The sequence below is a fragment of the Pygoscelis adeliae genome, unplaced genomic scaffold (assembly GCF_000699105.1).
Source record: "Pygoscelis adeliae isolate BGI_AS28 unplaced genomic scaffold, ASM69910v1 Scaffold356, whole genome shotgun sequence".
Taxonomy (NCBI): domain Eukaryota; kingdom Metazoa; phylum Chordata; class Aves; order Sphenisciformes; family Spheniscidae; genus Pygoscelis; species Pygoscelis adeliae.
This window is the reverse complement of record NW_008824949.1, coordinates 272747-287659: the sequence shown is the minus strand read 5'-3', so window position 1 is coordinate 287659 and position 14913 is coordinate 272747. Positions and strand designations below refer to the sequence as shown.

At 41.3% G+C, this 14913-nt stretch overlaps 1 protein-coding gene across 1 annotated transcript in view; it reads right to left on the bottom strand.

Annotated features, from left to right (window-relative positions):
• RAD51B (RAD51 paralog B) overlaps positions 1–14913 on the bottom strand; it is a 411873-nt gene that overhangs the window by 124220 nt on the left and 272740 nt on the right. The window contains exon 10 of the mRNA XM_009325571.1: positions 9853–9931. Coding sequence (XP_009323846.1) covers positions 9853–9931 — 79 coding nt within the window. The remainder of the gene's footprint in view (positions 1–9852; positions 9932–14913) is intronic.

The window sequence follows — 14913 nt, the reverse complement described above, 5'->3', positions numbered from 1 at the left end:
ACTTTTATTTTTCTTGGACAAGTAATTGTTTTGGACAAGTTACTAAATTATCACTCATTTTTCACACTATGGGAAGGACAGGTGAACAAATTTAATGACAATTGTGCAGTCCTCTCTGGACCATCAACCCAGACAGTCAAGAAGCTACACCGAAAACAGGTGTTGGTGGGTGCAGTTGTTCCAGTGGTGGAGCACTGTGGGGCAAAGGGGGGCAGACAGCTTCATCCTCAGCCAAGACTCTTTTTTTCCTAGTAACTGTCAACAAAAGACACAGTCTTGAACTGAGCATGAGGCAAGCCGGCCTCAGTTAGCGCCACACTGTCGGCTGCAGCCCTCAGGCAGGCCAGCTCATTTACCTCCTCTGCCAGAAGAGGACTCGAGTTTGCAGATTCAGTTTGTGTGCTGAAGTTTCCTGTGCCCTTGAGTGATACAGCAGTAAGTGGTGTCCTTCCTGAGCCCAGACAGCTGGGACCAGGTGGAGGGACACCTTTCTCCCCTCATGTTCAGACGAGACAGTGGAATTTAGTTCATTCTACACTGGAGAAATCTGGACTTGTTCTGACTTCTGGCCACTGCTTAGGAACCTTTCCTAGGGCGCGACAAATCTTGCAAATGAAAATCAAACCGTGCCTCGGGTGGCTGCTTGTCCTCACTGCTGCTACAGTAGGTGGGAGGCTATGGGTCAGTTGTGTGACCACTCACTCCCCAGTTCAGCCTAATGCACATTCGAGAGAAAAAGGGGGAGCAAACCTGTTTCTCAAGGAAAAGAAAGTATTCTGGATGAATAAAAGTTAGCTCTGTTAAACTCCAATAGAGTCCTATTTAGTATTACTCAGCTGGAAGGACTGCAGTGATGAAGCAAGGCCACAAAGTTGTAGGGGAAGGAGGGCTGAAAGGCAAAGAAGAAACAAAATACCTTTGAGCTCTGGTGTGCACAGCATGAGGCCCTGCCTCTGTATCAAATATGAAGGTGGCTGGGATCACATTAGAGAACTATCAGAGTTATGCTTTAACCACCCTAATTTAGCGGTTTTGGCTCTTGCTACCACATTAGAATACATTGGCTTGATTTTCAAAGGTAACAAGCACCTACAGCTCCCACTGACTTTAGTGACAGCTGCAGCTCTAAAAATCAGTTTAAGATAGTTTGCATATTGAGAAGAACTGAAGGAAAATAAAAGGCCTATTGTGTGGATACGAAGAGTTTAAACACTGCTGATGGGTGGTATATGAATCCCTTCCCTTTTCAAATGAATTTCACTTCATGTTTTGTTTGGTTTTCCTGTTGATGCATCCTGCACCCTCCAGTGCTAAGCTGGTGGGATCCCACATACTTTTCCTGGCATGTGGTGTTTAAAATAAGAGACCTCAGCAATCGGATATCCTCAGCATTTCCAGCTATTGAACACAATCATGAGTACTGTGATCCAGTTTCAGAGCAGAAAAGAAAAGATATATAGGAATATTCTCCCTGTGCTGGTACAGGGCAGACAAAAGAAAACTAAGCAAACAGGATGTTCTGCTCCTCTGTGAACTTCAGCAAATGGCCACGGCAGACAGGATACAGTCTACAAACATGCAGCTGCAATGTATGCGCCTGGCTGCCCAATACCTTGTTCTGGGTAATTCACTTGCAGCACAAATACGGCATGAAGAAAGTAAAAAGTGTAGTGTGCAGTTCCCACCTGACATGCCTCAAGACTGAAGTCCTTCATCAAACACACACAGCCTGAAGGAGGAATGTAATGTCTTCTATATGCTACTAAGCAAAAGAGTCTCGTCCCTAAAATCACTCAGAACACCTTCAGGAGGGCAATGCTTGGTGTTCACAACTCAGGACACCAGCCTACTTATTCTAAGCTTATTCAGGCACATCCCAGCTGAGGTCTCCACAACAGCACACAGCACTCTGAGAAATCACCCTATTGCGGACTGCTTGATACCACTCCGATAGTCCCACAACATTTTCTAGAAACGTCACTCTTCACATCTCTGCTGCTGCTTCTGGAGAGTGCACCTTCACAGGGCGTTGATTCTGGTCCAGATTCTGGTTTCATTACAACATAAATAATGAGAAGAAGCGCTACAACAATCATTATCACTATGTTAAAAGTTCAAATAAACATTACAGAAAATACTTTACAGTAACAGCCCAATGTTATTAATTTTAGGGAATGACTGTAATGAGAAAAACCTTTTGAAGTAAAAACCTGTTTGTTGGGATGATTTATCACGTGTGTCTCTTTCTATGAAAGTGCTATATATTCCTGTTCCATCTTATCAAGACAGATTTAAGCTTATATGATAAGATCAATTAAATTTGTGGTTAGTCCAGTTTTAAAGACAGGGCAATTCTACACATCAGATGCAAACATACCTGAGGTTGTTCTAGGTATGTTAATTCTGGAAACATAGAGAAAGTTTCAAAGAAAAACAGCACTGGGGCCAAAGCAGCAGGACCCTATTTGCAAAGCATTATCCCTGTGCTAATAAGCCCCCCCTCAGGCAAAGTTTTCTAGTTTAGATGAAGTGCTATTCAAATGTGCCTATCCACACAGGATTGCACTCTGGAGACTTCCAGGTTTAGACTGTAGCTAACTGTTGGATTTCCACACTACTCTTCCCTCCCCAGCACAGGGAACAATAAAGCGTCCAACATTTCCCTTTGGCAACCAGGCTGTATGCTTAGAGATTTTACAAGATTTTAACATGGAGAATACATAAAGTCCTATAGCTAAAGAGAAGTTGCATGTACTACCAAGGTTAAGTCATTTGGGTCATAGTCCTCTACTGCTAACTATCGTTTTACAAGATAAAATGACAGTAGTGATGCCTTCACCAAACAGGCTAGTGGTGAAGCCAGAACAGATATAACCTTTGAGTATAGCGAAAGAAATCTAGTTGTGCCTACGTGAGAAAGGGATAAATCGCTGTGAGACTTAACTGCCTTTTAATTTCATAAGCTGCACACAAAAGCATGAGACTTTACTCTGGCTGAAAAACATGTTTTTGGACAGACATTTTTTTGGCTTCCTACTCATGAATGTGTTTGCTTAAGAACATTAAGTCCATTTTAGGTACTTTTGACCTTATTCTGCAAATCTGTAGGTTGAGAGATGTAACATTTTCTACGTTAAATCCAGGCAATTACTAGTAGAGCCTTGGTCTTCTATGACAACGTTCAGTTCCCAGGACAATATACCGTCACAAATCACAGATACTACCTCTAATCAACAGACAACTTCACTCCTTATGTTAAAAGCCTTTTGGAAAAAAGGCCATTTGCTTTAGCACTGTGCTGAAAACACAGGGGAGCAGCCCACTTTGATCAGGAATTCATTACAGAGAGACTGGTAAGGAGAAGATTTCTCTGAAGTGAGACCATTTTGTCCCAGGAAGCCTATGCCAGCCTTGAAAAGAGGGGAGTGTCTTTGCAGGTACAGACTTACACTCTTCAGCTCATTGTTTTAACAACACTGGATTAAAAAAGATTAGTTTTGATTCATACTTGTGTCAGTGAGAACAGATTTGGCACACTGCTTGCACTAAGTTTTTACATATTTCATTTAGTAAAACTTAAAAAAAATTAAATGCTGGCATTTCAGTTGCAATCTAGCAAAGCATTTAGGGACATGTTTGGCTTTCAGTGCAAGAAAGCAGTACTGTATCTTCAGTGTCTTTACATATGTGTTCAGAAATAAGCAGGTAATTCAATACTTCGTGCTAAACTGCATTTATCCAGCATAATATCCTCCCACAGGTTAAGCTCACAGCAGAAAGTATGGCCAGAAACTTTACCAATCTGTTGTCTATCTACTATGCCACTAGAAAGATCATGTTTGCAGAGAGAAACATTTATTTTTATTGAAATGACAGAGTTTATTTTGTTTCTACTGGATCTAAACCCAAGATGCCTCTAGTCTTCCTTCACAATTAAAATATTTTCCCTCCACCTCTCTTCATTACCATTTTTAGTTGGTTTTGCATCTGTGCTTTGTTCCTCTGGACTCCTTCGTTTGACAGCCATGGAGTTCAGCTACTCCAGCGAGACCTTGCAAATGCTGCTGCGGAGCAGTAGGCCAATTCCCGCAAAGCCACCTAGTGAGGATGCCCTCACCCAAGCAAATGCCATTCCTGGGTCAGGTTTACTAACCCATTCCCCAAAATGCCATGAACTGGCTGAACAAGAACATTTTCGTTGATGTCAGCTACATCTGTACGGGTGATTTTGCTGGCATTGAGATGATGGGAGTCTTATTTTTTTCACGTTCCTTACTGCCAGGATAGACCTAGCCTACAAACCGATCGTGCTTTTTTGCTCTCATTATTACAAACCTGTTAGAAATAGCATGAGGCTTTCAGTGTCCTGTGGGGAATACAGCAAAAACGGTTCCACCCCACAGAGATCCTAACAATGATCAGTTCATCTTTACCCCTCCAACAGGGCCGGAAATCACCAGTGGCACTGCAAATCTGTTACCATCTCAATAGCAATGCACAACTTTATTCCCATTAATCTGTCTTCTATCCATTCACACATCAAGTACAACCCTGCTTCATTTTACAGATTATATCCATGTTGCTCCAGACAAAGGTCACTTTATAGTTACAGTTCTTCAATTGAATAAAAGCTTTTGATGCAGTAAATCATTGTCTCTCACTGTTCAAACTCACACAATACAATACAAATAATGCTGCCCTTTCTTTCAGAATTCCCTTTCTACCTCACTACTCATTACCAAAGAATTTCTTTACAAAATAAAATGAGGCACTTTTCACTTGCTTCAGCCATATAAATTAGTTATAGCACTTTGGAGATGGTTTGCATGCTGCACTACAAACCCAGACCCTATCCTATTTTGAGATCAAAACGAGCCTCTTTCATTACATTAGTGACAAATGAAACACAATGTACCAAGGTTTCCCTAGATTTAGCTGTTCCTAGATCTTTTCCCTCTTAGTAGTGTGAAATTTAAAACCTAAGACACTCTCTTCCGAGTGCCACGTATCTGTTGTTTCTACTTATCAGAAGTTACTCGCCTCAATAAGACATTACAGGCAAGGTGAGTGTGGTTGTGCGCATGCACGCACGTGTGCAGTGGAAAAGAGGGCAGGAGAAGGGGTGGCTTAATCAACTAATTAATCATCCAGTCCTGCTGGCACAAAAATCAAACTCTTCCCTTTAGCAGTACAAGGTATTCTGTCCTTTGGGTAGTGAGGGGAGCCAGTCAGCATGAGACACAAAAGTTTTGAGGTTAAATTTGGAGATAGTTATAACTTTGTTTCAAAAGGAAGAATAAAACGTATCAGGATAAATCTTAACGTCAAGTACACTCATGCGAAATGGCAACCATTTAATGGCGACAGTGCTTTATTTAGCACTGAAGGTCATAACAAGAACTGAGGCCAAAAGCTGAAGGCAGACAAATTCTAACCTGAAACACAGAACAAGTATTTAGCAGCAAGGTAGCTAAAACTTGAAAACACTGTCAAGGCAAACCAGGAACTCACATTTCTTGATGTCTCCAAATAAAAGTGAATGCCTTCCTAGAAGACATGATTCAGTGTAATGTAAGTTATCAGGTACCTGAAGGAAACATGTATGATATATGGGAGGTCAGTTTGGATGAACTGCTGATTCCACCCGTCTTTAAACCCTATGAAACTGAAAATAAATCATTACTCAAAAGCAAGTCCTAGCTCACTAGTATTATTTGCATTATGTTTTCAGTCCTTCTGAGCTCTTTCAGTGAAGAGCAACGTTAATCACTTGGTTAAAGCATTCAGCGAAAAGTCCCAATAGACTCTCCTGTTGGCAACCAGCCACCATGTTCCCTGTCTTCTTTTGCAGCACCATGCTCTTGGTAACAGAGGGCATTTACTTAGGTGAGATGGAATGACTTACTTCCAGAGACAGCTGAGATACCAGTTGCTAATAGCTAGGCTCAGTTGCTAGCTTGTATTTATGCCTCAGAATGCTGCTGCTTCTAAAGCTAGACTCAGACGATCGTCCACAGAATACAGCTTAACACTGACATCAGCTTATTCAGCCTATCTTCTTTCTGGAGATGTATGTGCATGGCTAAGTGGCATCTTCTAGTTCAGCTGACCTAACCCAGTATGTGCTACATTCAGCTTCAATGAAACTACAACTAGGCAAGAACAGCCCAGAATCTGTCTGACTGATACACCAGGAACAGAATTACCAGCTAATAATTTCCAATCCAAAACAGAAATTATATCATTGCCAATGAGAAAAATCATCTTGTGACTTGCACCCTTAATCAAGTAGGTCTGGAGTTTTTTTACTGTTATTCTTTTTGACAGTATCACTTTATTCACTTTAGCTAGTATATTGAATTAGGGAAGCAACAGCAAGTCCTTAAACAGAATACACAAGCAGGCAGTAAAACTTCCAATATTTTGCGGTGCTTAGATCCAGGCTTCTGCCTCTCGTTAAAGATCTCTACAAAACAGAGATCTGCTGTCAGACTGGATTTTGCAATCACAATTTAGGTTCATCACAGAGTCACATTGTACAGCATGGCAGTACATTACATGACATTGTATTGCAATGTAAAGGCAACTGAGGCTTTTTTTGGGTTTGCACTCCACCCCCTCCACAGCACAGAGCATACTGAAGCAGTGAGAAGAGGAGACTGAAGGCTGACTTTCCTTGCTAAATCTCTGACTGGCCAATCTTGCTTTCCAATCATCAAATTTCATTTCTCTAGTCTGCAAGTGGAAATAAAAGAATGAGTGAATAACTGGATTCTTTTCATCCCTGAACACTTCAAGTTTATAAAAGCAAAGAAGTTTTTTCCCAGGCACCCTTGGGCAGCCTGGCGCTCTCCTCTGACAATATAAGAGAAGCAGTTCTGCCTTCACTAGGGTCTCCTCCAAACGCTTCTGTGCTTGCACTGAGGCCATGAGATGCAAAGATACCAGGGAAACAGAGCAGTGATTTACATTGACAAAGAGGATTTTGATACACTCCTCCAAATGGGGCAGCATTACCATCTTAATAGCCTTTTGCTCTCAGCCCTCTTCCTGAAGACGCTGGAGATTTTTGCGAATGGAGAACAGTTCCGCTTCCCATTTTAACTGCAACAATAGCAGCAGGGCTCCTTAAACTGCACCAAATAGCAGCCTGTGAAATCCCTAACTAGCTGCACTGCCTCTCCTGCCGTTTTATTATCCTCTGGCCCACAGAACAAAAGCAGGGCGGGAGCTCCTCCTCATTTTTAGCCTATTCCACACATCCTAATCCCTCAGAGGTGGCAATGGAAATTGCTTGTGGAACTGTTAAATCACACTTTCACTTTGTCTTTCATTCCCCATTCACCCTCGCTAATCAAGGAGTTTCCAGCCACATTTTCCGATATCAATTTGTTTATGGCCTATTGGTTAATGGTCCCGGGATGGGACCCCCTGAGTAAGAAGAAAGAATCCTGGGCATTTCAGCCAGCTGCTGCTTCTTGCCAGTTCCCACACCCATCCACTTGTTCCCATCAGCCGCCCTGAATGTGCTCGCCTCCTGACACCAACTGAACTAAACAACAAAGCCTGAATGGGAAAGCTGCCTTTGCAATCAGGCTGCAGGACAGATTCCACTTGTTAGGGCTATATGATGTCCCTCAAGCAGCAATGCAGGGACACTCCCTCACCGGCTAACCCGTGGCCAGTTGCCTTACTGACATCTTACCTTATGTCCAGCTTCCCTTTGGAAAGAAGCACCAGCTACAACTCTCATAAAAACTCTAGCCTCTCTTGCACGAGGCAGCCTGGTACCACTTTCTGCATCTTTTCCAAAACAGCCATTTCCAGGTGATTTGCTCACTTCCTCTTTCCATAGAAATAATGATCATTGAAATGTGGGATGAGAACATGCAATATTTACTTTGTACAACTCAGTGAGATGGCTCGCGTGTAAGTGCTTACAAGTCTCTGTAAAATAGTCTGGGGCACATTATCACGGGAGCCATGCCCTTGGTTACTACCCATCTTGGAGAAAAGTATCTAAAATGTAAACATAACAGTATAGGTAGAAAGTAAGAAAAGGCTCACACAAAGAAGAGCTTCAAGCTGCCTTCCAAAATGTACAAAGAATGTCTGATGTCGAGACAGCATTTACTTAGAGAAATCCAGACTGGTATCTTACCTGTTTTTAGAAAAGTGGTGAATGATGTTTTAAACGTGCACCCCAGAAACATATGGATACATGGAAAAAAGCAATTGCCATACACCTAATACAGTGTTATCCTTCTATCAGAGAGTCCTGCTCCCTCATCATTACATGTTACCAGGCCCATTTGTTCTTTAAAGGTAGGGTTCAGTCCTTGGAAAGCTATATTCCTGGCTCACAGAAAAGAACTGAAACAAATAAAGAACCTCTCTGAACAAATGCTTGCCGTTTCTGAAATGGAAAATCTTTCTTTCCCAAAGTTTCACTACATTAGTGCCCGAGGACAGAGCAGGAAATTGTCTGCCTTTTTTTATAATGACCAGAAGCATCTCTGCAACTTACAAGATATTCAAGATAGAAAAGTACCTTGTCTTCTGCCCTATACTGAATCAAAACATGTCTAGACCAACTCTTGCAAGCCATTTCAGTTTAAACTAATAATTTTTTTTCTCTTGTTCCTGTAGCCTTTTTAAAATTACTGGTACCAAATAAAGCAGATCAAATTCCCAAAATGCCATCTAAGAATACACTGAATATAGTATCCAAAGGCTTAGGAAACACTGGATGGACCCCCACATTATCATTATGTAGGTTTATTAAATGGAAGCAAAAATGTACCATAAAACATTTTTCTTTCTTTTGTTTTCCTACATTATATATCACCAGAAATGTAAGCTTATTTAGTCATTCGTAAATGTAAATATGTCGTTGGTCTGGTACAGCCTGTTTAAAGGTGAGAAATGGACAATGACAAGGAAGAGAACTGTTCACATACCTTAAAATGTTCATAGTGCTTTATGGGATCAGTGATTCTCAATCACTGGAACCTGAGAAACAGTGATACTTACTTTCGTTAATGCCATGGCTGCATACCAGAGTGTATCCTCTGAACAAAAAGTAGCAGGCACTGACTAGTTTTATTTACTCTGCTAAACTGATACAGCAATCAGGAGCCAGGCTGCATATCAACAGACAGCAACTCAACAAAATTGATCTATGAATGTCTGTCAAAAAATAAGGACATTAAAGGAACATTTATTGCGATAAATGGGGAAAGAAGGGAAGAGCTGAACTTCTCTTTTAGCTGTGGTCTGAAAGTATGTGATTTAGGACATGGCCACAAGGAACAGTAGTTCCCTGCCATCATGGTAGTAATATCCAGCTTTTCAGTACAGTACCTCATATCCTAGAGAATCTGAGGATTATTTAAGACCATGGGGCATTAGCATTAAAATGATCACAAAAATAGAGAACAGATATTAATTTCCTGTATTTTTATTGATGTCAAGCCATTTGCTAAAGAAGAACCATTTATTAGAGCATGTTATTAATGATAGATGGGTATGTTTCTCCTGGAGAAACCTATCCCATAGGAGCACTGTCGCCAGAACCATTCTACTTTACCTTGAAGGAGAACAGGGAGCCTTGATTAATAATTACAAGGCACATTCTTAGATCCATGGGAATATGCAACAACTAATTTAGTATAATCCAAGACAAAACAGTGAACGCAGCAGAAGGCTGCCCTTGTCAACCAGACTGTTTAAATGTGTGCGGTTTTAATTAGGTACAAACAGCACCATTTTCAACAATAATTGCTGTTATCTACATTCAGCCTGCTTAAAATACTAACTGCAAAGGCAAAACAATCAATGCTCTGGTCTTACCTTGAAGAACCAAGCCTGATTTCTCAATGGTGTAGAAAAAAGCGGAGAATGGAGCAACAGGGGATTTAGCAACCAGGAGCTGCAAAACAAACAAGTAATATGTAAGTACACATCTTTATAACATACTGATCAGAGCTCAAATCCATAGAATAATCTCACTGGATTTAACTTCCAAAAGTAGTAAAGCATACTGCAGAAATAATTAGGTAGTTATTGATCTAGCCCTGTCACTTCTAAGCAGTTGAGGTCTTCTCATACACATGTATAAATCATGCTGCAATTTTAAAAGGATTCACAGGTCCTAAAAAACCACCGTCATGAAAGCAGCAAGTTTTGCTTGATGGGACACAATTTTCAGCAAAACTCCAACTGCCGCTGCATAATGCAATTTTAATCACCATTAGCTGTTCCACAGATGCGCCCTCTTGGCTTCTCCAAGAACTCCACCCGCCATCTTCCTCCTGCCCCTGGAAGCAGCATGGTCCACCCATGGGTCACCACTCCGGGCATGGTAACATGCCATCGCAATTATCTGGATGCCCTCTTTTGCAAAAGGGGTAATGACCGAGTCAAGCTTTATTCAAGGATCCTGTCCTTGGAGTTTCAAAATAGGAACTGGAATTCCCTCGGGGTATATAGTGCAATTGAATTTAGCTCGGCATTTGGGTGTGCTGGCCCTCCATGGCCAGGCCAGAAATATCCCAAGCTCTCTGGCTCCACTACGGGGGAACCGTCCTCCGTGGAAGATGAGCTGCAGCAGAGTTCTGGAGACAAAGAAATGGGCTTGTTGGCAGGGCAGGGGACGTGGGACCCGCAGTGGTAAACTCACACAAATGTGCCAGGCTTTATTGCTTGGCTGTTTGATTTTTGCTCATTGCCGAGGACTGCTCCCTCAGAGCTTGCCTCAAAATAACCCCTATTCTGTCACCTACATGAAAGTGACATTTTAATGATAAATTTAATAAGTTCTGCCCAGAGGGTGATCAGCACAAACACTGATCTAATGGTCCCCATGTGGGCCCTGCAGAAGACACTGACAGCAGTGGCTGAAGCGGAGAGCGTGCTGCTGCTCTGCTTCTGGCACAGAGCTGCTGAACAAAGCTGAAACACCTTTCTCTGCTCACCTCTTCAACAGCTAGAAAAGGCCGGGAACTGGAAACCAGCCCTCCCGGCGGTGGCCCTGCACCCTGGAAGAGCCTTCCCACCTTCCTGGCCCCTGAGGGCATGGTTTGGGCAGGCGGCTCCCCCTCAGCCCACGCTGATCCTCTGCAGGGATCTGCTCCAAGCAGGGCAATATGGCAGAGCCTGAGCTGTGACTGCTCAGGACACAGAGCAGGCCTGCCGACTTCCTTTCCTTCAATGCACTGATTTCCTCTAACCCGTCTGTGAGGCCTGCCTAGCAGTGTGCTGTGGAACCAGCGTGCACCTTGGTGCCTAATTTTCCAAAGCCCCGTCAGATACTATATCCTCTCAGCCCAAGATAGGCAGCCCTCTGTCAGATAACATCCAAATACAGATTTCTTAGAACTACAGACAGTAACAATCTTACTTTTAGAGGTGTGGGGCACCAACAGATCCTGCTGATTTCAAATGGAGTAAAAACCCACCCATTATTTCCAAAGGTCATGCCCTAATTCTGCCTAGCATTCAAGCACTTGTAAGGGTCACTGCATATGAATTTCGGTTGACGGTGCCTAACGATCAGCAGAGAAACAGTGAGCAAGTTTTATAAAAGCCAAGAGAGACTACAGAAAAACGAGGAAGTTCATGCTCACCAAAACTGCTCACATTTCACTGAAAAGTCAGACAGTACTGAATCACTTCATGGATATCCAGGACTGGGACATTTATTCCTAAGTGCAAGATTAACAATATCAAGCACCAGAAGTTTGAGCTCTGTGGTGTCCTTATGAAACCAGAGGATTTGCCAGCACATTCTGCTGCAGAATCAAGGCTCGTGTGACTTTCCTGTAGCACTCTAGATGCTGAGGGTGTCTGTAGAGTAGGTAGGTTTCATTTGTATTTGTATGTAGTCTGCAGACAGGACCATGCTTAGATGTCTTGCAACTCTTTCTCATCTGATTCTGACACAGGCTGAAGAAACAAAATCCTCATATCTGGTTCTTCAAACATAACCATTATTACCCACAGCTAGCTAACATTTTTATGGTTTTCAGAATTTAAATCAAACATAGTCTCCCTTCTTCTTCAGACAGTAAAAAATAAAGGCAGGCACATAAAGACCACAAATACAGGCAGAGAACACCAGAACAACCCGAATGTCAATGTTTTCCTTTCAGTCATATGAAGCAGGCAAAACCACCTCAGGATGCGATACAACCTTTGTGAACTACTCCAGATAGGAAAACTGCTGTGCTAGCACTTCCCCCTCTTCCATGTTAATTACTGTTCTCTCTGGAATGAACTTCTGGAGAAAGGAGGGGCACGTCACATCCCACGTCGGTGACGCACCTTGACAAAACCCGGATTCCCTTGCCCGTCGTTATCCCCAGAGCCAGCACTTCCCACTGATGCGGCAGGAGGGGGAATCTGCCAGGAGGAAAGCAGAGTGCCTCCCGGTGCTTTGCACGCTCCCTCAGCTCTGAGAACATGAGGGAGAGGATGGGGTGGAAAAACTGTGCAAACGCTCAGCTACAGAGTCTCCCACAACAGCTGAAGGTTTAATCAGAAAGGCCCGAAGTGAAACAGTTACAAATCTGATGTCTAAGGTCAAATTTTTGGCATTCTGTGCACATAAATACTAACCTATATATGCATGTGCACTCGGCACAGTTGTACGTGCAAATGGATAGACATTCAAATAACCCTATGTACATTCTGTTACTGCATTTTTATGCAGTTACAATACGTGTATAACTAAGTATAGCAATGAAAAAATATAATAAATCACATCCTTTCAGCAGCACATCACAGGGCCCCTCTGAAAGGCTGCTGCTGCACAGTTAATTCTGAGGCTCAGAATTAGCTTCCTTTTTAGTGAAACGGGAACAGCTCATAATAGTCAAAGGTACTGCTTTATTTTGAATGTTTGCTTACAGAGAAAAACAACCTTTAAAGTATGATTGCATATTTCACAACCAGATAGAGTACACAGAATTCTCTTTTATAACACCAAGCTCTACATTAATTGAAAAAAAGTAAATATGTATTTAGATTTGTGTTTCAACCAAAGAGAAAAAAATGTAAATGTCACCGCAAACCATCCTCTGGATGGAATAGCCAACACAGAGTAGGTTCTTATGCATACACAAGGACCTTAGAAAACACAGAAGGAAATACAGATCAAGAAAAGAAAATGATGTTTTGGAGGCCAAGAAGTGGAAGTATAAACCAAGGATTACCAAAATCAAGGAATCAAAGATGAAATCCAGGCCTCATCAGAAGTTTTTCCCTATTGACACTTCAGTGCAGTCAAAGTTGCACCGAAAGGAGCAAACATTTTGAGATGAGTAAACAGTAATGGTAAATAATAGTTTAAAGAAGTTAACAGGCATTCAGATTACAAAAATGATTTTTTAAATGGTGAAATGAATAGAAAATAGACATAGAAAAATGATGAAACGGTACTGAGTCTTTCTAATTCATCCTATCCATGATGCTTCTGGAATGCTAACCGTGAGCTATCCATGAGCTTCTGGAATGGAATATAAAATCCAGATGCAGTTATTCTTACGCTGCTGTCTTACTAAAGTGTGAATGATAGAGATGGATGAGAGAAGTAAAAACCAAAGCTATTTTAAGTTTTGCAGTGTCCTAACTTTACAAAATGGTCAAATCTTAGTTTCCCTTCTTTCCTTTCTAGCATCACATTTCCCTGTCAGGAGGTTTGTAATAATTATTTATTATTTGACAACAATGTAGAATAAACATTAAACAACTGAAAAATTATTTCTGCCATGAGGCACGTTAAGAACACAAAGGTACTACGGAAGAGGAAATATATCACCTTGATGAAAAGTGAATTGAAACCGGATAGATGCCATTGGATTAGATAAAGGAAGATAAATGGGAGGCAGGCAGAGCAGTTGAGAAACAAAAGGCTTAGAGAGAATTGATGATGGCAGCAGAAAAATTGTACATTAAAGTTTGTTTTTTAATTAGGGAAAGCGTTTTTATTAATACAGTTTATTGTTTATAAGCTTTATGGAAGAGATGAATCACAGAAATTGATTGCAGAAGCCCAGCAGAAAATACTAATTATTGGGACAACATCCCCTGTCAATAGCAAAGAAAGTGATGAATAGGAAAATGTATTGGATGGACTTTCAGAAGTAGTCTGATAACCAGAAATCAAGCCAGTGTCCTGCCAAAAAAAAGTAAAGAAGATGAAGGAGACAGAGTCTTATATCAAATTAGTTATCAAAATGCCAGGATGATAAACTACCAAGTGCTGAAATAAGATGATGATTTTGACTGAGCTATGAGCTCTTACATGGTAAAAAAAAATACTATTTCATAATAGAAAACTAATTATTTTAACAAAAGTAATGGACTAAGATATTTCAATGAAATATTTGAGAAAATCAGCTGTATTAACATTTAATACATAATTTCTGTTTATACTGGAAAGACATCCAGTTTCTTCCCCATTTTTTTACTGAGACTATTACAAGAAATTGGTTCATAGCAATGACTGAGGAACACGAGTGAAACCATTTGAAGCTTCTTTTAAAGTATGTCAGCTGCTTCTTATCAGTGAACATTCTTCTCTCTTTATTTTGTTCTGTGTTAATTTTTTCCTTAGATTTCCTTTTCTGCTAGATTTACCTTATCTCATCTTTTGTACTGACAAAATAGGTATACGTGCACTAAGGACCAAATGAGTAACAAAACCACATTTACAGCCAATACATATTTTGGAATTCAGATCTAGTGAGGAATTACAAAATACGTGAAATCTGTGAAAGGAGTCTGGCTCTCACTATGCTTGCTGCCCTTCCTGAAACAATGCTGGCTTGCTGGGATTTTTTGCTAATTTGTATTGTTGTCCTATTGTGGTAAATAATCGTTGCTAATAGTTGGTGCATTTCAGGAGAACTC